This window comes from Eleginops maclovinus, chromosome 18 (genome assembly GCF_036324505.1).
Source record: "Eleginops maclovinus isolate JMC-PN-2008 ecotype Puerto Natales chromosome 18, JC_Emac_rtc_rv5, whole genome shotgun sequence".
NCBI classification, from domain to species: Eukaryota; Metazoa; Chordata; class Actinopteri; order Perciformes; family Eleginopidae; genus Eleginops; species Eleginops maclovinus.
Genome location: NC_086366.1, coordinates 254,527 through 278,088, shown reverse-complemented (window position 1 = coordinate 278,088; position 23,562 = coordinate 254,527). Strand labels below are relative to the sequence as shown.

The window sequence follows — 23,562 nt, the reverse complement described above, 5'->3', positions numbered from 1 at the left end:
CCTGTATCTCGGGACAGAGGGATCCATCTGTGCAGCTTCATGTCTTCTATTAGGAGACCTGTATCTCTGACAGAGGGATCCATCCCTGCAGCTTCATGTCTTCTATTAGGAGACCTGTATCTCTGACAGAGGGATCCATCTCTGCAGCTTCATGTCTTCTATTAGGAGACCTGTATCTCTGACAGAGAGGAAACCATCCTGTCATTTAACATCACCAGCAGTAAACACACATCAGCAGAAGTGTGTTTATCAAGGTGTTTCCTTTTATTCACATTCATTAGTGATTCCTCCGCTCGCTGCTGCTTTTAAACCCACTCTGCTGCTGCAGAGACCTGACCGCTATTTACTTTGAATTAACGTCACTCTTCACCGGTGCGCATTGCATCCTGGGATATGGTAGCCCGCGGAGGATACATCAGATGTATCCTCCAAATCCTGGAAAAGTGGGCCGCATTCGGAAGAGTCTTGTCTTTTGTGTAAATTGGGACAGCCTTCTCTCGGGGGAAGTGACGCAAGCAGTCTACGAATGCAGCCTCCGGAATATGCGGCCGTTGAATTGAGACACGGCTTCTAACTATGAGGGAAACAACAGGGGGACGTCTAAAGCTGCGACACACACCTGATATACATTTATATTCTTTATTTGTTTACATGCCTGTCATTATTTTGACTTTATAATAACTTTTCTTTTTATTATTTCAAAATGTTTATTTCTTTGTCTTTCTCTTAGTTTGAACAACTTTGTATTTATTTTATTCTTTTAGTTTGGATTTCAATTCACACTAATTTTCAGACCTTTCTTTTTCTTTTAATTTAATCTTCTAATTGTTCAGTTTTTTTGGTTAATATTATTCTATAGAACGCATTACATTTAGTTTGAATTAAACAGGTTTTAAAGCTATTTTGGTTTTACATTTCACCATCATAGTACAAATATAAATCTATAAAAAATATTAATGATCGTCAATATGTATATATATATATACGTATATATATATACATATATATACATATATATATATATATATATATGTATATATATATGTATATATATATGTATATATATATGTATATATATATATATATATATGTATATATATATATATATATATTATATACGTATATATATATATATATATATATACGTATATATATATATATATATATATACGTATATATATATATATATATATATATATACATATATATATATATACATATATATATATATACATATATACATATATATATATATATACACATATATATATATATATATATATATACACATATGTATATATACATATATACATATGTACATATATATATATATATATATGTATATATATATGTATATATATATATACATATATATTGTAATTTCAATTGTGAATTAAAAATCTAATATAAGAATATCTTTAGTGTTATAAATAATAATTATAATAATGAAAACATAGTAATACAAATAAACAAGTTAAATTAAATGGTTAATAATTAATATTAATAATGATAATAACGAGACGTACCTGATCCACACACGACGAAGATGAAGAGAGCCAGCAGCCACGGCCCCACGCCTTTATCCTCCATGATGTTCCTCTGAAACACAACACCTGATGATTACCATCTTTACAGGTAAACACACCTCAACAGTTACAGGTACACACACCTCAACAGGTAGAGGTACACACACCTCAACAGGTACAGGTACAGCCGGCTGTATCTTGAGGGTTTGATTGGATCGCAGTGATTGATGACGTCATCAGGAGATTAGCTCGTTTTGAATCATTTGCTCTGGTCTGTCTTTGTGATAATGATATTGACCTGAGGTCGGTGGATAACGGTTCACCTACACAGGTAAATTCTGGACAGTACCTGTGGGTTTCGAAGCTGAACCTGAATAATAGTAAATAAACCAAAGCCCGGATTCTGAGTCTCACGTCAGGGGAGGGAGACCCTGTGAGAGATGGAGGGGTTCAGAGGGAGATCATATACAACTCTGAGCTATCAGAGACTTCCCGTCCCACTCAGCACTGGTCTGACTGGTGTTACTGGGACAGAACCAGGTGAGTCTATCTCAGGTGAGTTTAACTTTGATGTGATGTGTTTTCCAGCAGTGAACACTAAGGATGTGTTTGGGGTTTATTCTGATCCATAGTTTCTGTAAAACCATAAACATGTTTCTCAGACCTGAGCTCTGGTTCTGGGGCAATAACTTCTACTGACCATCATTCCCAGCAGGAGCGTAACACTTTACGAAGTGAGAACAAACCCCTAAAAGGTGCACACACCTGAGGCTGCTTCAATATAGTCACACAGATATCACTCAGCAGTCTTCAGGATGACCCGCCACGGTTCAGTCAGTAACGCTGGAACATTCTCTAACAGATCTCAGGGACACAACATACCTCTTTCCATACCCAGTCTGAAACAGACCCTTCATTGCCCCTCATTATCAGTCTGAGGGTCCTGGAGTCAGGAAACAGCTGTTCACTCTATAGCACGAGACCCTCTGGAGCTGAGAGGGTCCTCAGAGCACAATCAAACACAGTGGACCTCCTTCTGATGGATTTCACTAACTGATATCTTCACCTATGAGGGTCCAACAGCTGAGATTGTTAGCTACTGTTGTTATGAAACAGCTGTTCCCCTCACTGGGTTTGGCCACGTCTCCCCTCGGAGAGATGCTCCTGGTCTGCTTCATACTGTAGCCTGTAGTCTCAGCAGGACTGGTTTGGTGTGAGTTAAGGGTCCAGCAGGAGGGTAGGACCTAAGTTAAGGGTCCCAGCAGCTGATATGAAGAGGTATTCGGATTATAAATCAGCTGTTTGTAACTCACCGCGGATTTGGCCACGTTCCCCCGCAGAGTGATGTTCTTGCTGTGTTTCTCGTTGGCCATGCGGATCCTCTGTTTGGCCACCATGGTTCCTTCCTGCGATTCTGCAGAGTTAAGTAGATTTAGTTATGATAGTTCTGAAGGTTCTGAGAGTTTGAGGTGGATTTCCTTGCTTCTTCTGTGTCGGAGGTCTGGAGACTGGGAGCCTCTTCTCTTGTCTACGTCCTCAAAAAGAGTAAACCCTGCCCACTCAGCCCCGCCGGAAACTCAGCTTCGTAGCATTAAGTTACCTACTGTCAAGGTAAGACGTGCTTCTGGTATGCTCCTTCAGAATAAGATCAATGATCGACGCTTCTTGTGAGTAAATGTCCCCTCTGTGTGACGAAGACAGGTGTTCTAATTCTGATTATATTTTAAAAGTGTTTGTGTTATATGTTCTCTCACATGAATAAAGAAAATCTTATCTTAAGTAAACCTTTTACTGATCCTGACACGGGCGCTTTTACTTTGAAACCGGAAGCTTTCTATCTCTACGTGTCATCCCACCAACTTAACGCGTCTCTAAAAACGTAACCTTTATTAAAACAGATGATTTGTAATTGATGAACTAAATCTCCTCGAACATCGAAGACAAATCTCGCTTTTTGTTTCAGAATGAAAAAATAACAGGTGTTCAGAAGTTTTGAGTGACGTGTTGCGGACTGTATGCTGATGTGGCACTGGAAGCCCCGCTCATCTCTGTGACGTACATCTGCTGACGTAGGTTTTCTTCTTCTTCCGGTTCACGCTAACATGGCGCAACCCATCCCTCTGTTAGCAGGTGGGTACCTTATTAATGTTAACTTTAATAAACACCTGTTGTTTGTGTTTAGAAGAAGTGGGACTGCAGACAGAGCTGCGCATGCTTCTCTGCAGATCAATCCTGAACCAAAGTTCCTGTTCAATCTGGAGTTTTATTCATTTAAACAGATGCATTTACAGCCTGAAATAAAAGTGAAGCCTTCAGGGAGACCAGTGAAGACTTCTGAGTCCTTCGGCTTTAAGTATTCCACTACTAACCTTTAAATACATAAAGTAATACTCTGAAACACCTCCACGCTGGTGGTCTGGAGACAGAAAGTTAAACTGAGAATCTGTCTGTTGTATAAGTTATATTTAAGCCGAATTAAAAACAGCTCTGCCTGTTTCTGGAAATGTCTTTAGAGTGATTTTATTCCGCATGTCTCTCAACAAATGTGTTCAATTGAATGTTCTGTTGCTGTGGTCCGGTTTGAACGGCTCAAGACCTCAGATCTTAAAGATGGATAAAATGAACTCCTGTTTGAATCTGAGAGTTTATTATTAATAATACACATTTCATATTTCAGTGCGAGGGTCCGACGGCACCTCTCTGCTGTCCGGTCCCATCTGTGAGCCGCTCAGCAACTTCAACAGGTACAACACACACACACACACACACACACACACACACACACACACACACACACACACACACACACACACACACACACACACACATTATTATTAATGGACAGTGACAGGTCAGTTTACTCTGTTTAAGGTGTGTGTGTCTGTGTGTGTATGTGTGTGTGTGTGTCTGTGTGTATGTGTGTGTCAGGGATGCGCGGCCCTCCAGGTGTGTGACCTTCAGCAGAGATGGCTCTCTGTTCGGATGGTGCAACGGACACAGGTCACAATAATAATTACTATAACTATAACAACAACAACAACAATAACTGCTCTAACAGTAGTCAACATTGTGTTTGGTGCTCAGTGTGTCTGTGGTGCGGTGTGCAGACGGCTCCCTCTTCTCGACCTTTGACCTCCCCAAGACCTCAGTGCTGAAGATCTCCCCTCTGAACACCGTGCTGGCAACCTGGCAGCCCTACAGCAGTGTGTAACACACACACACACACACACACACACACACACACACACACACATATATGTATATATATATGTGTATATATATATATATATATATATATATATATATATGTATATATGTATATAAGTATATATACAGTGGTATGCAAAAGTTTGGGCACCCCTTAGGAAAACCACTGCATCAGTTTGTCACTTGCTGAGCTTTTGAAGCAGCAACTTCATTTTAACATATGTTATACCTTATGGTAACAGAAACATCTCAGTAGTGAAATAACTTTTATTGGTCAAACAGAAACATGTTTATGTGCATTCAAACAAAAATAGGCATGTGCATAAATTTGGGCACCCCTAAGAAATAATTCCATTAATATTTAGTATTGCCTCCTTTTGCTGCAATAACGGCCTGTAGACGCCTCCTGTAGCCACAGACAAGTCCCTTAAGCCTGGCAGGTGGTATTTTGGCCCATTCTTCCACACAAAACGTCTCCAGTTCAGTCAGGTTTCTTGGCCTCCGTGCATGGACAGCCTTCTTCAAATAAATCCATACATTTTCAATGATGTTAAGGTCTGGGGACTGGGATGGCCATTCCAGAACATTGTACCTGTGCTTCTGCATGAATTCCTTGGTGGATTTTGATCGGTGCTTAGGATCATTGTCCTGCTGAAAAATCCAACCCCGGCGTAGCTTCAACTTTGTGACTGACTCTAGAACATTCTTGTCAAGAATCTCCTGGTACTGTAAGGAATTCATGTGGCCCTCAACTTTAACAAGTTTTCCAGTACCTGTGCTAGCCACACAGCCCCATAACATGATAGATCCTCCACCAAATTTTACAGTGGGCAACAAGTTCTTTTCATTGAATGCAGTGTGTTTTTTTCGCCATGCATACCTGTTCATGTTATGACCAAATAACTCAATCTTGGTCTCATCTGACCACAGTATTTTGTTCCAAAATGCTTCTGGCTTGTCCAGATGTGCTTTTGCATACCTCATGCGACTCTTCTTGTGATTAACACTCAGGAAAGGCTTTTTGCACATCACCCTTCCAATGAGCTCTTCCTGGTGCAAAGTACGCTGGATTGTGGAACGGTGAACAACTACACCATCAGCAGCCAGATGTTGTTGTAGTTCTCTGGAGGTGGTCTGTGGCTTCTCTGTGATCTATATACATATATATATATATACATATATATATCTATGTATATTATATATATATATGTATATATATATACACACACAGGTGCATCTCAATAAATTAGAATAAGTTCAATACTGTAGACTCACGGTGTCACTCTAATCAGCTAGTTAACTCCAAACACCTGCAAAGGTGTCCTGAGCCTTTAAGTGCTTTCTCGATCTGGTTCAGTAGGCTTCACAATCATGGGGGAGACTGCTGACTTGACAGTTGTCCAGAAGAAGGGTAAGCCTCAAAAGGTCATCGCTAAAGAAGCTGGCTGTTCACGGAGTGCTGTATCCGAGCATAGTCATGGAAAGTTGAGTGGTAGAAAAGCTGCTCAAGCACCAGGGATAACCGCAACCTGAGAGGATTGTCAAGAAAAGGCCATTCAACAATTTGGGGGGGCTTCACAAGGAATGGACTGAGGCTGGAGTCAGTGAATCAAGAGCCCCCACGCACAGACGTATCCAGGACAAAGACTACAACTGTCCTCGTGTCAAGCCACTCCTGCACCAGAGACTACGTCAGAGGCGTCTTACCTGGGCTAAAGAGAAAAAAGACAGGTCTATTGCTCAGTGGTCCAAAGTCCTCTTTTCAGATGAAAGTACATTTTGCATTTCATTTGGAAATCAAGGTCCCAGAGTCTGGAGGAAGAGCGGAGAGGCCCAGAATCCACGTTGCTTGAAGTCCATTGTGAAGTTTCCACACTCAGTGATGATTTGGGGAGCAGTGTCCTCTGCTGGTGTCGGTCCACTGTGTTTTCTCAAGTCAAAGGTCAACGCAGCCGTCTACCAGGAAGTTTCAGAGCACTTCATGCTTCCTTCTTCTGTCAAGCTTTATGGAGATGCTGATTTCATTTCAAGCAGGACTAGGCACCTCCCCACACTGCCAAAAGTACTAAGACCTGGTTTAATGACCTTGGAATTACTGTGCTTGATTGGCCAGCAAACTGGCCTGACCTGAACCCTGTAGAGAATATACGGGGTGTTGTCAAGAGGGAGAGGAGAGACATGAGACCCAAAAATGCAGACGTGCTGAAGGCCGCTATCAAAGCAACCTGGGCTTCCATAACACCTCAGCAGTGCCACAGGCTGATCGCCTCCATGCCACGTCGCATTGACGCAGTAATTCATGCAAAAGGAGGCCCAACCAAGTACTGAGTGCATACACTCTTTTCAGAAGTCCGACATTTAGTACTAACAATGTTTTTCTATTGGTCTGATGTAATATTCAAATTTTCTGAGATACTGATTTTTGGTTTTTCATTAGCTGTAATCCGTAGTCATCAAGATTAAGACAAATATGTGTGTGTGTGTGTGTGTGTGTGTGTGTGTGTGTGTGTGTGTGTGTGTGTGTGTGTGTGTGTGTGTGTGTGTGTGTGTGTGTGTGTGTGTGTGTGTGTGTGTGTGTGTGTGTGTGTGTGTGTGTGTGTGTGTGTGTGTGTGTGTGTGTGTGTGTGTGTGTGTGTGTGTAGAGCCTCAGGACAGTGCTCAGGGAGACCCTAACCTCCAGCTGTGGGACGTGCAGAGCGGTCAGCTGATCAAAGCTCTGTACCAGAAGAAGATGGAGTCATGGTGAACATACACACACACACATTCATACACACACACACACACACACACTCTGACACACACTTTGCACGCTGTGATTGACTGTAGGTGTCCCAGCTGGTCTGTAGATGAGCAGATTTCCGTGCGGAGCGTCAACAACGAGCTGCACTTCTACGAGAACAACGACTTCAGTAAGCCCCCCCCCCCCGTAATAACACCTGTAAACAACAGCTAATGCTAACCTGCTGTTCTGCAGATATCTCCTCATCTCAGACTCTTTGGGTTGTTGTTGTTGTTGTTGTTTACATTGTGTTTCCATATTTAGATCCTAATGCCATTTAATAATTTCCGCAGACACGATCGCCAACAAGCTGCATATGCAGAAAGTCTCAGACTTCCAGCTCTCTCCTGGGGGGGCGCCCAGCAAGGTGAGGGGGGGGGCAGGTTATTATTTATTATCTCAGTGAAAAGTATATCTCACTAACCCCCCCCCTCCCAACAGGTGTGTGTTTATGTCCCGGGAAGTAAAGGGGCCCCCTCCTTTGTGAGGCTCTATCAGTATCCTCAGCTGGGGGGGCCGGGGGCTGCTCTCGCTAACAAGAGCTTCTTCAAGGCCGACAGAGTCAGCATGCGGTGGAACAAGAAGGGTGCTTATTGTTGTTGTTGTGGTGTTATTATTGTTGTGGTGTTATTATTGTTGTTGTGTTATTGTTGTTGTGTGTTATTGTTGCTGTGTTATTGTTGTTGTTGTGTTATTATTATTGTTGTGGTGTTATTGTTGTTGTTGTGGTGTTATTGTTGTTTTTGTGTTATTGTTGTTGTTGTTGTTGTTGTGGTGGTGGTGTTGTGTTATTATTGTTATTGTTGTGTTATTATTGTTGTTGTTGTTGTGTTGTTATTATTGTTGTATTATTATTGTTGTTGTTGTGTTGTTGTTGTGGTGTTGTTGTGGTGTTATTGTTGTTGTGGTGTTATTATTGTTATTGTTGTTGTGTTGTTGTTGTTGTTTTTGTGGTGTTATTATTATTGTTGTTGTGTTGTTATTGTTGTGGTGTTATTGTTGTTGTTGTGTTGTTATTGTTGTTGTTGTGTTATTATTGTTTTATTGTTGTTGTTGTTGTTGTTGTGGTGTCATTATTGTTGTTGTGGTGTTATTGTTGTTGTTGTTTTATTATTGTTGTGTTATTATTATTGTTGTTGTGTTATTATTATTGTTGTTGTTGTGTTGTTGTTGTTGTTGTGTTATTGTTGTTGTTGTGGTGTCATTATTGTTGTTGTTGTTGTGGTGTTATTGTTTTTGTTGTGTTATTATTGTTGTGTTATTATTGTTGTGTTATTATTATTGTTGTTGTTGTGTTGTTATTGTTGTGGTGTTATTGTTGTTGTTGTGTTATTATTATTGTTGTTGTTGTGTTGTTATTGTTGTTGTTGTGGTGTTATTGTTGTTGTTGTGGTGTTATTGTTGTTGTTGTGGTGTTGTTGTTGTGTTATTGTTGTTGTGGTGTTATTATTGTTGTGTTATTATTGTTGTTGTTGTGGTGTTATTGTTGTTGTTGTGGTGTTATTGTTGTTGTTGTGTTATTATGTTGTGTTATTATTGTTGTTGTTGTGGTGTTATTGTTGTTGTTGTGGTGTTATTGTTGTTGTTGTGGTGTTGTTGTTGTGGTGTTATTATTGTTGTGTTATTATTGTTGTTTTTGTGTTATTATTGTTGTTGTGGTGTTATTGTTGTGGTGTCATTGTTGTTGTGTTGTTATTGTTGTTTTTGTGGTGTTATTGTTGTTGTGTTATTATTGTTGTTGTTGTGTTATTATTGTTGTGTTATTATTATTGTTGTGGTGTTATTGTTGTTGTGGTGTTATTGTTGTTGTTGTTGTGGTGTTATTATTGTTGTGTTATTATTATTGTTGTTGTGGTGTTATTGTTGTTTTTGTGTTGTTGTTGTGTTATTATTGTTGTTGTTGTGGTGTTATTATTGTTGTGTTATTATTATTATTGTTGTTGTTGTGGTGCCATTATTATTGTTGTGGTGTTATTGTTATTATTGTTGTGGTGTTATTGTTGTTGTTGTGGTGTTATTATGTAAAGTAAACAACAGTCCCTCTGTCAGCGTCGGCAGTGCTGGTGACAGCGAGCACGGAGGTGGATAAGAGCGGAGCGTCGTATTACGGAGAGCAGACGCTGCACTTCCTGTCTGTGAGCGGGGAGACGGCGCTGGTGCAGCTGCGTCAGTACATGCTAATATCATATATTACATAACGCTGTGACCCACAGTCACCTGGGGACTCACCTGTCTGCCTCACTTCCTGTCTGCTTCCTGTCTGCTTCACCTGTCTGCTTCCTGTCTGCTTCTCTTCCTGTCTGCTTCCTGTCTGCTTCACTTCCTGTCTGCTTCCTGTCTGCTTCACTTCCTGTCTGCTTCCTGTCTGCTTCCTGTCTGCTTCTCTTCCTGTCTGCTTCCTGTCTGCTTCTCTTCCTGTCTGCTTCCTGTCTGCTTCACTTCTTGTCTGCTTCCTGTCTGCTTCACTTCTTGTCTGCTTCCTGTCTGCTTCACTTCCTGTCTGCTTCCTGTCTGCTTCTCTTCCTGTCTACTTCTCTTCCTGTCTACTTCACTTACTGTCTGCTTCTCTTCCTGTCTACTTCACTTCCTGTCTGCTTCTCTTTCTGTCTACTTCACTTCCTGTCTGCTTCTCTTCCTGTGTGCTTCCTGTCTACTCCACTTCCTGTCTGCTTCTCTTCCTGTGTGCTTCCTGTCTACTTCACTTCCTGTCTGTTTAACTTCCGGTCTGCTTCTCTTCCTGTCTGCTTCTCTTCCTGTCTGTTTAACTTCCTGTCTGTTTAACTTCCTGTCTGCTTCTCTTCCTGTCTGCTTCTCTTCCTGTCTGCTTCTCTTCCTGTCTGCTTCTCTTCCTGTCTGCTTCACTTCCTGTCTGTTTAACTTCCTGTCTGTTTGACTTCCGGTCTGCTTCTCTTCCTGTCTGCTTCTCTTCCTGTCTGTTTAACTTCCTGTCTGTTTAACTTCCTGTCTGCTTCTCTTCCTGTCTGCTTCTCTTCCTGTCTGCTTCTCTTCCTGTCTGCTTCACTTCCTGTCTGTTTAACTTCCTGTCTGTTTGACTTCCTGTCTGCTTCACTTCCTGTCTGCAGAGAAGAATGGGCCCATCTACGACGTGTCCTGGAGCCCGAGTTCTGCTGAGTTCTGTGTGGTCTACGGCTTCATGCCGGCCAAGGCCACCGTCTACAACCTCAAGTGTGACCCGCTGTTTGACTTCGGGACCGGACCGCGCAACGCCGCGTACTACAGGTGATACACGCCTCCTACAGGTGATACACGCCTCCTACAGGTGATACACGCCTCCTACAGGTGATACACGCGTCCTAAAGGTGATACACGCCTCCTACAGTTAAGACACACCTACAGGTGAGACACGCCTCCTACAGGTGATACATGCCTCCTACAGGTGATACACGCGTCCTAAAGGTGATACACGCCTCCTACAGGTGATACACGCCTCCTACAGTTTAAGACACACCTACAGGTGAGACACGCCTCCTACAGGTGAGACACACCTTCTACAGGTGATACACGCGTCCTAAAGGTGATACACGCCTCCTACAGTTAAGACACACCTACAGGTAAGAGACGTCTCCTACAGGTTAGACACGCCTTCTACAGGTGATACACGCGTCCTAAAGGTGATACACGCCTCCTACAGTTAAGACACACCTACAGGTGAGACACGTCTCCTACAGGTTAGACACGCCTTCTACAGATGAAACACAATAACTACGGCTCTCACCTGGTCTCACCTGTGCTTCAGTCCTCAGGGTCACATCCTGATCCTGGCGGGCTTCGGGAACCTTCGGGGTCAGATGGAGGTCTGGGATGTGAAGAAGTACAAACTGGTGAGGAACCCACCCCCCCGTAATCCATCTCAGTTGTTTTTATGCGATCAGGTCTAACCCCCCATCTGCAGGTGTCTAAGCCCCAGGCTCCGGATGCGACCCACTTCTCGTGGTGTCCTGACGGGGAACATGTGATGACAGCGACCTGCTCGCCCCGGCTGAGGGTCGGTAACTGCTTCCAGGTGTGGCACTATGGGGGGGCCGTGGTACACAAACAGGAAGTGGCCCCTGGCGCCGAGCTGTGGGAGGTCCGCTGGCAGAACCTCCCCCCCGACAGCTTCCCCCAGCGGGCCGTCCGGTACCAGCAGGATTCCGGACCACTGGGTAGCACCCAGCCCCTCCCCACACAGGCATATCGTCCCCCGGCACTAAGACACTTGCCCCCTTCTGAGAGGGGCCGACTGGTGAGTAACCCGTTAGGTTCTGGAAATGTTCTGATTAACTTCTGGTAATAATGATCTTTCCATTTTAGCACGAGGATGAACCCCCTCAGAACCTTCGTCCCGGAGAGAAGAGTCTCTCTAAAGCGGCTCTGAAGAACCAGAAGAAGAGGGAGAACAAGAAGGCCGCCCGACAGGTGAGCAGCCAATCACAGAATCAGAATCAGAAATACTTTATTGATTCCAAATTGGGAGAAATGTTTGTTACCACAGCAAAATACAACACAATATGAAACATATCAAAAAATTAAAATAAGAAATATACAGATAGTAAATAGTGCAATGAAATGTAATGTTAAATAAAATCCAAATAAAAGATTAAAAGTAGAAAAAAAAGACAAATATATTAATAAATCTCAGGGAGCTGCTGCAACAGGCTGCCACCAGGCACGGCGCCAATTTGCGAACGGAGGTCATGTGACCATGCTGTAGTTCCTTTAAAGCCCAACATTAGCCACCTTTAGCTTAGCGGTGGAGACGTGAAGTCATGTGACCGTGCTGTAGTTCCTTTATAGCCCAACATTAGCCTCCTTTAGCTTAGCGGTGGAGACGTGAAGTCATGTGACCGTGCTGTAGTTCCTTTATAGCCCAACATTAGCCGCCTTTAGCTTAGCGGTGGAGACGTGAAGTCATGTGACCGTGCTGTAGTTCCTTTATAGCCCAACATTAGCATCCTTTAGCTTAGCGGTGGAGACGTGAAGTCATGTGACCGTGCTGTAGTTCCTTTATAGCCCAACATTAGCCTCCTTTAGCTTAGCGGTGGAGACGTGAAGTCATGTGACCGTGCTGTAGTTCCTTTATAGCCCAACATTAGCCGCCTTTAGCTTAGCGGTGGAGACGTGAAGTCATGTGACCGTGCTGTAGTTCCTTTATAGCCCAACATTAGCCGCCTTTAGCTTAGCGGTGGTGACGTGAAGTCATGTGACCGTGCTGTAGTTCCTTTATAGCCCAACATTAGCCTCCTTTAGCTTAGCGGTGGAGACGTGAAGTCATGTGACCGTGCTGTAGTTCCTTTCTAGCCCAACATTAGCCTCCTTTAGCTTAGCGGTGGAGACGTGAAGTCATGTGACCGTGCTGTAGTTCCTTTCTAGCCCAACATTAGCCGCCTTTAGCTTAGCGGTGGTGACGTGAAGTCATGTGACCGTGCTGTAGTTCCTTTATAGCCCAACATTAGCCTCCTTTAGCTTAGCGGTGGAGACGTGAAGTCATGTGACCGTGCTGTAGTTCCTTTATAGCCCAACATTAGCCTCCTTTAGCTTAGCGGTGGAGACGTGAAGTCATGAAGATGAAGATGATGAAGATTCAACTTTATTGTCATTGCACAGAGTACAAGTACTAGGACAACGAAATGCGGTCTCTGCATTTGACCCATCCTAGTGTTAGGAGCAGTGGGCTGCCATTATGTACGGCGCCCAGGGAGCAGTGTAGGTAACCAGTGTCTTGCTCAGGGACACCACGGTGGCACTTGGTGTGACCGTGCTGTAGTTCCTTTCTAGCCCAACATTAGCCGCCTTTAGCTTAGCGGTGGAGACGTGAAGTCATGTGACCGTGCTGTAGTTCCTTTATAGCCCAACATTAGCCTCCTTTAGCTTAGCGGTGGTGACGTGAAGTCATGTGACCGTGCTGTAGTTCCTTTCTAGCCCAACATTAGCCTCCTTTAGCTTAGCGGTGGAGACGTGAAGTCATGTGACCATGCTGTAGTTCCTTTCTAGCCCAACATTAGCCTCCTTTAGCTTAGCGGTGGAGACGTGAAGTCATGAAGATGAAGATGATGAAGATTCAACTTTATTGTCATTGCACAGAGTACAAGTACTAGGACAACGAAATGCGGTCTCTGCATTTGACCCATCCTAGTGTTAGGAGCAGTGGGCTGCCATTATGTACGGCGCCCGGGGAGCAGTGTAGGTAACCAGTGTCTTGCTCAGGGACACCACAGTGGCACTTGGTGTGACCGTGCTGTAGTTCCTTTCTAGCCCAACATTAGCCTCCTTTAGCTTAGCGGTGGAGACGTGAAGTCATGTGACCGTGCTGTAGTTCCTTTATAGCCCAACATTAGCCTACTTTAGCTTAGCGGTGGTGACGTGAAGTCATGTGACCGTGCTGTAGTTCCTTTATAGCCCAACATTAGCCTCCTTTAGCTTAGCGGTAGAGACGTGAAGTCATGTGACCGTGCTGTAGTTCCTTTATAGCCCAACATTAGCCTCCTTTAGCTAAGCGGTGGAGACGTGAAGTCATGTGACCGTGCTGTAGTTCCTTTATAGCCCAACATTAGCCTCCTTTAGCTTAGCGGTGGAGACGTGAAGTCATGTGACCGTGCTGTAGTTCCTTTATAGCCCAACATTAGCCACCTTTAGCTTAGCGGTGGAGACGTGAAGTCATGTGACCGTGCTGTAGTTTCTTTCTAGCCCAACATTAGCCACCTTTAGCTTAGCGGTGGAGACGTGAAGTCATGTGACCGTGCTGTAGTTCCTTTATAGCCCAACATTAGCCGCCTTTACCTTAGCGGTAGGGACGTGAAGTCATGTGACCGTGCTGTAGTTCCTTTATAGCCCAACATTAGCCGCCTTTAGCTTAGCGGTGGAGACGTGAAGTCATGTGACCACGCTGTAGTTCCTTTATAGCCCAACATTAGCCGCCTTTACCTTAGCGGTAGGGACGTGAAGTCATGTGACCGTGCTGTGCTCTCAGGATTAATAACTACTTTATTATTTATAATATATTATATTTCTGCAGGACCTTAAGACTGACCCTGACCCCGCCCCCACCAGCATCAGCCAATCAGAGCCGAACATCGGAGACACCGAGAACGACAAGAAGATCAAGAACTTAAAGAAGGTGAAGAGATGAACTGTATCGACATTAAGTGTTTTCTGAGCTGTGATTGGAGGGTTTGTTCCTAGCTGTGATTGGTTGTTTCAGAAGCTGAAAGCGATCGAGGAGCTGAAGGAGCAGCAGAGTTCTGGGAAAGTTCTCCAGAAGAACCAGGTGACCCCTCACTCTCATACATAAATATAAACATGTTTAAATTCATTTAATGTTTATATTTATTTAATGTTCCCATGTTACAGTGAGAGTCAGTGAACATTATATATATATATAAAATATATTATATATATAATAAAGATGTGACTAGGTAACTCACAGATATTACATATCTAAATTTGATGGGTGTGTTTGTTTTGCTCAGCTGGAGAAGCTGCAGAAGGAAGAGCAGCTGCTGCAGGAGCTGAAGGAGCTGCAGATCAGCCTGTAGACAGACAGACACACACACACACACACACACACACACACACACACTAAAGAGTGTGTGTAAGAGACATTTCTTCACCTGAGATGACAGATGAGGGGCGGGGCTTGTGTAGAGGTGTGTGTGTCCCTCTCGCCCCACACACACACACACACACACACACACACACACACACACACACACACACAGTCAGTTTTCTGCTTCCTGTTTACATCCAGCTGTTTGCCTCATTCTTTTTCTGTGTTTGGAGACTGCTACAAGGCATTCTGGGAGATGTAGTTCACCATCACTACAGAGTGGAAAAATATAATGTTGAAAAGTCACTTTAACATGCAAATAAAGTGTGTGTGTGTGTGTGTGTGTGTGTTGTGTGAGAAGCCCTGTTGCTATGCAACATCTGTACAGATGCATAAGCCTTTGTTCCTTTCAAAAATAAAAGCCTGAATGAATCCAGTTATTCTGAGTACTGTCTGATGAAGGTGTGTGTGTTCTCAAGGTGTTCCTCATGGTTCCTGTGTTTACCTTCACATACAGATGGTGGGGTTCGCTCTGCAGCAGATTCATGTTTAAAGAATAAAATTAAGTTAAACTGAAACGCTCCGGGACACAATTATTTCTTAAGAAACAAATCTTATATTTAATGAAACGGTTTATTTAGTTTCAGTCTAGATCTCCATCATTTTAGTAATTATTAATAAAACAGCACTATAGTTTTGAATCACAATGTGTATAGATCAAATAAAAAGCTGTTGATGCAGAAGTTGAAATAGCAATTCACAATATCGATTTTACATGTACTGAAAACTTGTAATGTAATTTCTAAAACAAATACATTTTAAGATCTAAAAAATGATATCATTGTTTTATTCAAACTAGTAACAAAACAAACTAATATGGAAATCCTTACGACACTGTTTAAGAGACGCAGTGAATCACTTCTATCTCATTGGCTGGCTCGGCTGTCAATCAAACTTATCTTAGCTCCCATTGGCCAGTTTTGGTACACGTTGTGTTCTTTGTGTACGCTCGTTCTTTCTACCCGGTCGGTTACAGTGATCTGGGCGGGGCTTCTCTAGTCTGTGTGAGTAGCCCCGCCCCTCTGAGATGAGCCGGTGAAGAGATCTGTTAGCACACAGCTGAAGCCTCGCGCTTTCTTTAACTCTCAGCTCTTGTTTGTTTTATTAGATTGTTTGTTGTAGTTTAAACTGTTAGAATTAGAAAAACAACCGGGACACATTGTAACGTGGAGCAGCGTGTGAGAGGAAACACGCGCTCCCTGCAGGTAAGCTAATGGCTTACAGCTAATAAACAACTATTTAGATTCAGAAAGTACCGGATCACCTACAGAGCATGCGCAGTCGAGTTTCCGCTCAGTCAGATGAAAGGACGGAGAAAATATCCCATCATGTTCTAACTTAATATTCTGTCCTTTAAAAAATATATTTTAACCTCCAAAATGTTCCAAATGTTCTAAATTCCCTAAATATTGTTGTCTTTTATTTTAAAAATATATTTCGGTGTTTTAATTTAATATTCAGACTACTCTTTTTACGTAAAGTAGGGGTCACTATAGCCTCTGTTCCTCCACAGGATGGAGCAGGACCGGCCTCCCCCTCAGGTTGTGGGGGTCACCCTGTGTGACTCCGCCCCTCTGCTGTGGAGGGTGCAGGACCTGAAGGAGGTGAGGGCCCGGGGCCTGGTTGGGGGGCTGGTGGGCTCCCTGCCACGAACCCCCCGACAGAACGGGAGGCTGGGGAGGCCCCTGCTGCTGCTGCCAGAAGAGGAGCGGCTGCTAACCGAGCTACATGCTAAAGCTAATGCTAACCAGGTGAGTGTACCTGCTGCTAATGCTAACCAGGAGAGTTTACCTGCTCATAACTAGGTGCATTTGTCTTGTTGTGTGCAGGGTGCAGGGGGGGTTCAGCTCAGACTACAGGTGCAGCAGCACCAGGAGGAGCAGAAGAGGAGCTTTGAGGAGCAGAAAATCATCGCTCTGCAGGACAGGAAGTCAGCGCTGCTGCGTGCCATGACATCATCACACACAGGTGAGCGCCATGACATCTTTACATTCTGGTTCTGAACTTGATCCTGGTTCTGATCCGGATCCTGCCCCTCAGATTCTGCTGCCTCAGATGAGTCACTGCGTGGCCGCCTGGAGGCCCTGGACCGCAGCTTTACCTTCCCCCGCTCAGCGCTGGCGGTGCAGCTGAGCACGTCAAGGGCAGGTCTTCATCACTGCTCCGAGGACCGGGCCTTCCTGAGGGCCCAGCAGCCAATCACAGTGCAGGACGACCCTAGGGCCGCCGCCAGGTACCAGGTGTTCGGAGACCTGAGGGGGCGAGGCTTCTACCTGACCTCAGCCGGGAAGTTCGGAGGAGACTTCCTGGTCTACCCAGGTCAGTGGAGGGGGTAATAGAGTGAATACAACATACATAATAGTGTTTACAAGTGAGGACAACAGAACAACGAGACCAGAACACAACGAGACCAGAACACAACGAGACCAGAACACACTAAGACCAGAACACACTGAGACCAGGACACACTGAGACCAGGACACACTGAGACCAGGACACACTGAGACCAGGACACACTGAGACCAGAACGAGTTCTACCACATGTTCTCAGACGTAACCTGTTGATGTCACTGTAGAGCAGCAGCTCGGATCTTCAGGTGTTTAATAATGTACTGCCCCCCCCCCAGGTGACCCCCTGCGATTCCACGCTCACTTCATCGCGGTGGTCTTGTCTCTGGACTTGTCTCTCTCTCCTCTGGACGTCCTGGCTGTTGCTCGACTCGGTTCCAACGTGAAGAAGACAGTTCTGCTGTGCTCCCCGGGGCGGGGGGGCGGCGTCCTGTACACCTCTCTGCAGTGGAGTGGCATGGTGTAGCCCCCCCGCAAACTCTTCAGCTGGTCTTCAGTCACAGATATTTACATCAGTGTGTCTGAAACGCCTCCCCTGTACCCCTTAGTTTACTTCAGGAACACGGTGACATCACTATGGAACACTAGCACTCCATTGGCTAGCGCTCCAACACATTGTAAGTAATAGGCTAAGGGGCGGGACATCTCTAAGTGGTTGACCAATCACAACAGAGCCGCCCAGCTCACCAATCAGAGCAGTATTGATACCTGTGATGTTTGACTGAGGAATAAATCAGACCTGATCAATCATGTTTTAATTCCTTCTCTGTGTCCTGAAACTGAGACACAGTTCTGATTGATTGATTGATTGATTGATTGATTGATTCAGATCCCATGAGGATGTTCTTCATCAGTCTCTGGAGGTGTGAGGAAGCTTCCCTCTGGGCGACTGTGGCTTCGAGGTAGTGCTGTCGTCTTTCAACATGTCAATGTATCCTTGGGCAAGATACCTACCCCCGATTTGCTCCCGATGGCCAACGGTGTATGAATGTGTTAGAAAGGTAGTTACCTAGAGCAGAAAGTGTACTGCTCTGTATGAATGGGTGAATGACATGTAGTATGTAAAGCGCTTTGAGGGGTCGAAAAGACTGGATAAAGCGCTATATAAGAACAAGTCCATTTACTAACGTGTTTCTTTGTTAAGAAAGGTAGGCAAATGTTCTAGAAGAATTCATTTTATTTAAGTTAAAGTTCATAATATACATTTACACAGGAAAATAAAGATGCTGTGTATTTAAATGCATTTCATTTAAAAAGCCACAGCATCACAATATGATTCAGCATCTCCTTTGTTCACACCTGGAGGCCATCCTGTGCCAGTGGTCAAAGGGGGAGCACGCCTCCAAGCTGCTGCCTATATGTGTTCTGAGGAGGTGGAGTCCTGGCTGTGGTTGGTCTAAAAAAAGTGTGCTGTAGTGTGCCAATTCAGTTTAAAACGATCCGTTTGGTAAGGTCAGATAATGAATGTACTTAGGTCTTGAGGGTTTTGTTAAATGTTGAAAACAATGTTTATTTCTGTTTAACTCTTCACTACCCTTTCAGAGCCACGGCCCGATTGGCCAGACTAGTTTGGGAAGGTGGGCAATCAGCTATAAATGACTGGGAAGAGAAGGGAGAGGTTTATTTGTCTCCTGGTTGGTGAAAGAGCAATGGATGTTATGTAATGTATGTTCCAGTTCTTGTGAAAGTCTAGGAAATATAAAGGCCTGGTTTTTGTTGAAGGAAAACCTTTTCTGGTGATGTTTTCACCTGCACCTCACATTGCAACAGAAGGCTTCACACACAGGAATAAGTAGCCCTTACTGGTCCCACAGAGGGGAAATGTACATCTTAGTGTTGGGAGCAGTGGGCTGCCATATGTACGGTGTCCGGGGAGCAGTGTAGGGAACGCTGCCTTGCTCAGGGACACCTTGGTAGCACTTGATCTTTCCGGGACTTAAACTAATGACTTTCCGGTTACCAAGCCAAGTCCCTATGGACTCCACCACCACCCAAGCTATACAGACAGGAACACTGAGGGAATCACTGAAAGAATCACTGAAGGAGACAGGAATCACTGAAGGAGACAGGAATCACTGAAAGAATCACTGAAGGAGACAGGAATCACTGAAGGAGACATGAATCACGTAAGGAAACAGGAATCACTGAAGGAAACAGGAATCACTGAAGGAGACAGGAATCACTGAAGGAAACAGGAATCACTGAAGGAGACAGGAATCACTGAAAGAATCACTGAAGGAGACAGGAATCACTGAAGGAGACATGAATTACGTAAGGAGACAGGAATCACTGAAGGAAACAGGAATCACTTAAGGAGACAGGAATCACTGAAGGAGACATGAATTACGTAAGGAAACAGGAATCACTGAAGGAGACAGGAATCACTGAAGGAGACAGGAATCACTGAAGGAATCATTGAAGGAGACAGGAATCACTGAAGGAGACAGGAATCACTGAAAGAGACAGGAATCACTGAAAGAATCACTGAAGGAGACAGGAATCACTGAAGGAGACATGAATTACGTAAGGAGACAGGAATCACTGAAGGAAACAGGAATCACTGAAGGAGACATGAATTACGTAAGGAAACAGGAATCACTGAAGGAGACAGGATCACTGAAGGAGACAGGAATCACTGAAGGAATCATTGAAGGAGACAGGAATCACTGAAGGAGACAGGAATCACTGAAGGAGACAGGAATCACTGAAAGAATCACTGAAGGAGACAGGAATCACTGAAGGAATCACTGAAGGAGACAGGAATCACTGAAGGAATCACTGAAGGAGACATGAATCACTGAAAGAATCACTGAAGGAGACAGGAATCACTGAAGGAATCACTGAAGGAGACAGGAATCACTGAAGGAGACAGGAATCACTGAAGAATCACTGAAGGAGACAGGACTCATGAAGGAGACATGAATTACGTAAGGAAACAGGAATCACTGAAGGAGACAGGAATCACTGAAAGAATCACTGAAGGAGACAGGAATCACTGAAGGAGACAGGAATCACTGAAGGAGACAGGAATCACTGAAAAGAATCACTGAAGGAGACAGGAATCACTGAAGGAGACAGGAATCACTTAAGGAGACAGGAATCACTGAAGGAAACAGAATCACTGAAGGAGACAGGAATCACTGAAAGAGACAGGAATCACTGAAAGAGACATGAATCACTGAAGAATCACTGAAGGAAACAGGAATCACTGAAGGAATCATTGAAGGAGACAGGAATCACTGAAGGAATCATTGAAGGAGACAGGAATCACTGAAGGAGACAGGAATCACTGAAGGAATCATTGAAGGAGACAGGAATCACTGAAGGAGACAGGGAATCACTGAAAGAGACAGGAATCACTGAAAGAATCACTGAAGGAGACAGGCATCACTGAAGGAGACCAGGAATCACTGAAGGAGACAGGAATCACTGAAAGAGACATGAATCACTGAAAGAATCACTGAAGGAAACAGGAATCACTGAAAGAATCACTGAAGGAGACAGGAATCACTGAAGGAGACAGGAATCACTGAAGGAGACAGGAATCACTGAAGGAGACAGGAATCACTGAAGGAACCACTGAAGGAGACAGGAATCATTGAAGGAATCACTGAAGGAGACAGGAATCACTGAAGAGACAGGAATCACTGAAAGAATCACTGAAGGTGACAGGAATCACTGAAAGAATCACTGAAGGAGACAGGAATCATTGAAGGAGACAGGAATCACTGAAAGAATCACTGAAGGAGACAGGAATCACTGAAAGAATCACTGAAGGAGACAGGAATCACTGAAGGAGACAGGATCACTGAAGGAACCACTGAAGGAGACAGGAATCACTGAAGGAATCACTGAAGGAGACAGGAATCACTGAAGGAGACATGAATCACAAAAAGGGGGACGGGGAAAATCATAAAGGGAAAAACGGGAAATCACTTAAGGAGACAGGAATCACTAAGGAAACCCCGGAATCCCCTGAAGGAGACGGAATCCCTGAAAAATCACGGGAAGGGAGACGGGAATCCGAAAAATATTGGGGGGGCCAGGAATTTACTTAAGGGCGGGAAATCACTAAAGGGAAACCCCGGAATCACTGAGGAGACAGGTTCACTAAAGGGGAAACGGGAAATCATTAAGGAGCGGGAAATTCACTGGGGGGAAAACCAGGAATCCCGGAAGGGGGACGGGAAATCTTGAAGAGACGGGAAAATCACTGGTAAGGGGACATGAATCACTGAAAGGCCCTAAATCCAAAAAATTTCCTTTGAAGGAAAACGGGAATCCTGAAGGAATCATTAAAGGGAAAGACGGGAAAACACTGAAGGGGACAGGAATCCTAAAAGGAATAAAGAAGGAGACAGGAACCCCTGAAGGAATCATTGAAGGGGACAGGAATCCTGAGGAGAAGGAATCACTAAAGGGAATTTCCCTAAAGGAGACGGGTTTTTATAAAAGGGGCCCGGAAAATCATGAAAGAGACATGAACCCACTAAAAGAATCCCCTGAAGGCCCGGGAAATCATTGAAGGAGCCCGGGAAAATCCTGAAGGGCCCGGAAATCATTTGAAAGGGAAATTTGGGAAACAGGTCACTAAAGGACCCCCGGAAATCACTAAAGGAAAACAAAAAGGAAGCCCGGAATCACTGAAGGAGCCCGGACCACTGGGGAAACCCCCTGAAGGAGACGGGGAATCACTGAAGGAACCCCAGAAGGGCCCGGAACCATGAAGGGACAGGAATCACTGAAAGAATCCCTAAAGGGGGGGGTCACTGTGAATCATTGAAGGAACGGATCCCTAAAAAGAAACCCTGAAGGGCCGGAACACAAAAGGGGCCCGGTCCCTAAAGGGGAACCCCTAAAGGGGGAACAAAAAAAAGGGAACACTAAAGGACCCCGGAATCCCGAAGGAGACAGCCCCCCCACAAAGGGGGCCCCCAGGCCCCGGGAAAAAAGGCCCCTTTAAGGAGGAAAATCATGGGGAAACGGGAACCCTTTTGGGAACCCAGGGGAGCCTAAAGAACCCCCCTTAAAAAAACCCCCACTAAAACTAATTCCCCCCTTTTGGGACAGGTTACTAAGGCCCCGGAATTCCTTTCCCCCCCCGGAATCACTGAAAGCCTTTAATTTTTTTTAAAAAACAAACCCCCTGGAAAAAAACCCATTTTTCCCCGGAACCCCCTTTTTTAAACCCTTAAAACCCCCCCCCATTTTTTAAAAAATTTCCCCTTAAAACAAACCCCCCCATTTTTAAAATCCCTCCCCCCCCTTTTCCCCCTTTTAACAAATCCCTTTTTTCCCTTAAAACCCCAACCCCTTAAAACCCCAATCATTAAACCCCCCCCAAATCCCCCCAAATCCAAATTTCCCTTAAAACCCTTAAACCCCATTTTTTAAAACCCTTTAAAACCCCCCCTTTAAAACCTTAACCCCTTTTTCCCCCCCATTTTTAAAAACCCAAATTCCCCCTTAAAAAACCCCCCCTTAAAACCCCCTTTAAACCCCCATAATCCCTAAAAACCCCTTTTTTAAAAAAACCCCCCCTTAAAATTTCCCTTAAAACCCCCCCTTAAATTTTTTTTCCCCAAATTTTAATTAAAAATCCTAAAACCCCCCCCCCAAATTTTTCCTTAAAAATTTTTTAATTTCCCCCCCTTAAAAACCCCCCCTTAAAATTTCCAAACCCCTTTTTTAAATCCCCCCCTTTAAAACCCCAAACCCCTTTTAAAAACCCCTTTAAAACCCCCCCCCAAATCCCTAACCCCCCCCAATTTTTTCCCCAAATTTTAAAACAAACCCCTTTTCCCTAACCCCTTTCCCCTTCCCCCCAAAAATTCCAATAAAACGGGAATCATTTCCCCCAAATCCTTAAAAAAATTCCCCCTTAAAAAAATCCTTCCCCCTTTAAAACCCTTAAAACCCCAAACCCTTTTTCCCACCCATCCTAAAACCCCCCCTTTAAAACCTTCTCCTTAAAACCTTTTCCCCCTTTAAAAACCCTTTAAAACCCCCCCTTTAAAAAAATCCTTTTTTCTAAAACCCCCCCTTTAAAAAAACCCCTTTTAAAATCCTAAAACCCCCCCAAATCCCTAAAATCC

General features: G+C 44.1%; 3 protein-coding genes across 3 annotated transcripts; 2 read left to right on the top strand and 1 right to left on the bottom strand.

Moving 5' to 3' along the window:
• Window positions 1-1,442: 1,442 nt before the first annotated feature.
• Window positions 1,443-3,098, bottom strand: serp1 (stress-associated endoplasmic reticulum protein 1). The gene is made up of 2 exons (XM_063906931.1): window positions 2,840-3,098; window positions 1,443-1,599 (listed from the first exon to the last, which is right to left on the bottom strand). Exons 1-2 carry the CDS (start codon window positions 2,921-2,923, stop codon window positions 1,501-1,503), a joined length of 183 nt encoding a protein of 60 aa, XP_063763001.1. The 5' UTR covers window positions 2,924-3,098; the 3' UTR covers window positions 1,443-1,500.
• A 439-nt stretch (window positions 3,099-3,537) lies between these two features.
• eif2a (eukaryotic translation initiation factor 2A) lies at window positions 3,538-15,498 on the top strand. The gene is made up of 16 exons (XM_063906891.1): window positions 3,538-3,656; window positions 4,204-4,270; window positions 4,455-4,526; window positions 4,611-4,729; window positions 7,376-7,475; window positions 7,560-7,642; window positions 7,806-7,879; window positions 7,954-8,098; window positions 9,562-9,678; window positions 10,596-10,752; window positions 11,270-11,354; window positions 11,426-11,758; window positions 11,827-11,931; window positions 14,528-14,629; window positions 14,714-14,779; window positions 14,982-15,498. Exons 1-16 carry the CDS (start codon window positions 3,629-3,631, stop codon window positions 15,045-15,047), a joined length of 1,719 nt encoding a protein of 572 aa, XP_063762961.1. The 5' UTR covers window positions 3,538-3,628; the 3' UTR covers window positions 15,048-15,498.
• Window positions 15,499-16,110: 612 nt separating this feature from the next.
• Window positions 16,111-18,581, top strand: tsen34 (TSEN34 tRNA splicing endonuclease subunit). The gene is made up of 5 exons (XM_063906911.1): window positions 16,111-16,323; window positions 16,632-16,869; window positions 16,948-17,086; window positions 17,159-17,437; window positions 17,746-18,581. Exons 2-5 carry the CDS (start codon window positions 16,633-16,635, stop codon window positions 17,931-17,933), a joined length of 843 nt encoding a protein of 280 aa, XP_063762981.1. The 5' UTR covers window positions 16,111-16,323; window position 16,632; the 3' UTR covers window positions 17,934-18,581.
• The last annotated feature ends 4,981 nt before the right edge of the window (window positions 18,582-23,562 follow it).

Excerpts from the sequence above, each read along its gene's own strand:
- eif2a (XM_063906891.1), top strand. The coding sequence starts at position 3,629 with ATGGCGCAACCCATCCCTCTGTTAGCAG. Across the intron at positions 7,643-7,805 it reads CTACGAGAACAACGACTTCA|ACACGATCGCCAACAAGCTG; the intron begins GTAAGCCCCCCC and ends TAATTTCCGCAG. Across the intron at positions 7,880-7,953 it reads CTGGGGGGGCGCCCAGCAAG|GTGTGTGTTTATGTCCCGGG; the intron begins GTGAGGGGGGGG and ends CCCTCCCAACAG.
- serp1 (XM_063906931.1), bottom strand. The coding sequence starts at position 2,923 with ATGGTGGCCAAACAGAGGATCCGCATGGCCAACGAGAAACACAGCAAG. Across the intron at positions 1,600-2,839 it reads GGAACGTGGCCAAATCCGCG|AGGAACATCATGGAGGATAA; the intron begins GTGAGTTACAAA and ends GTTGTGTTTCAG.
- tsen34 (XM_063906911.1), top strand. The coding sequence starts at position 16,633 with ATGGAGCAGGACCGGCCTCCCCCTCAGGTTGTGGGGGTCACCCTGTGT. Across the intron at positions 17,087-17,158 it reads CATGACATCATCACACACAG|ATTCTGCTGCCTCAGATGAG; the intron begins GTGAGCGCCATG and ends CCTGCCCCTCAG. Across the intron at positions 17,438-17,745 it reads AGACTTCCTGGTCTACCCAG|GTGACCCCCTGCGATTCCAC; the intron begins GTCAGTGGAGGG and ends CCCCCCCCCCAG.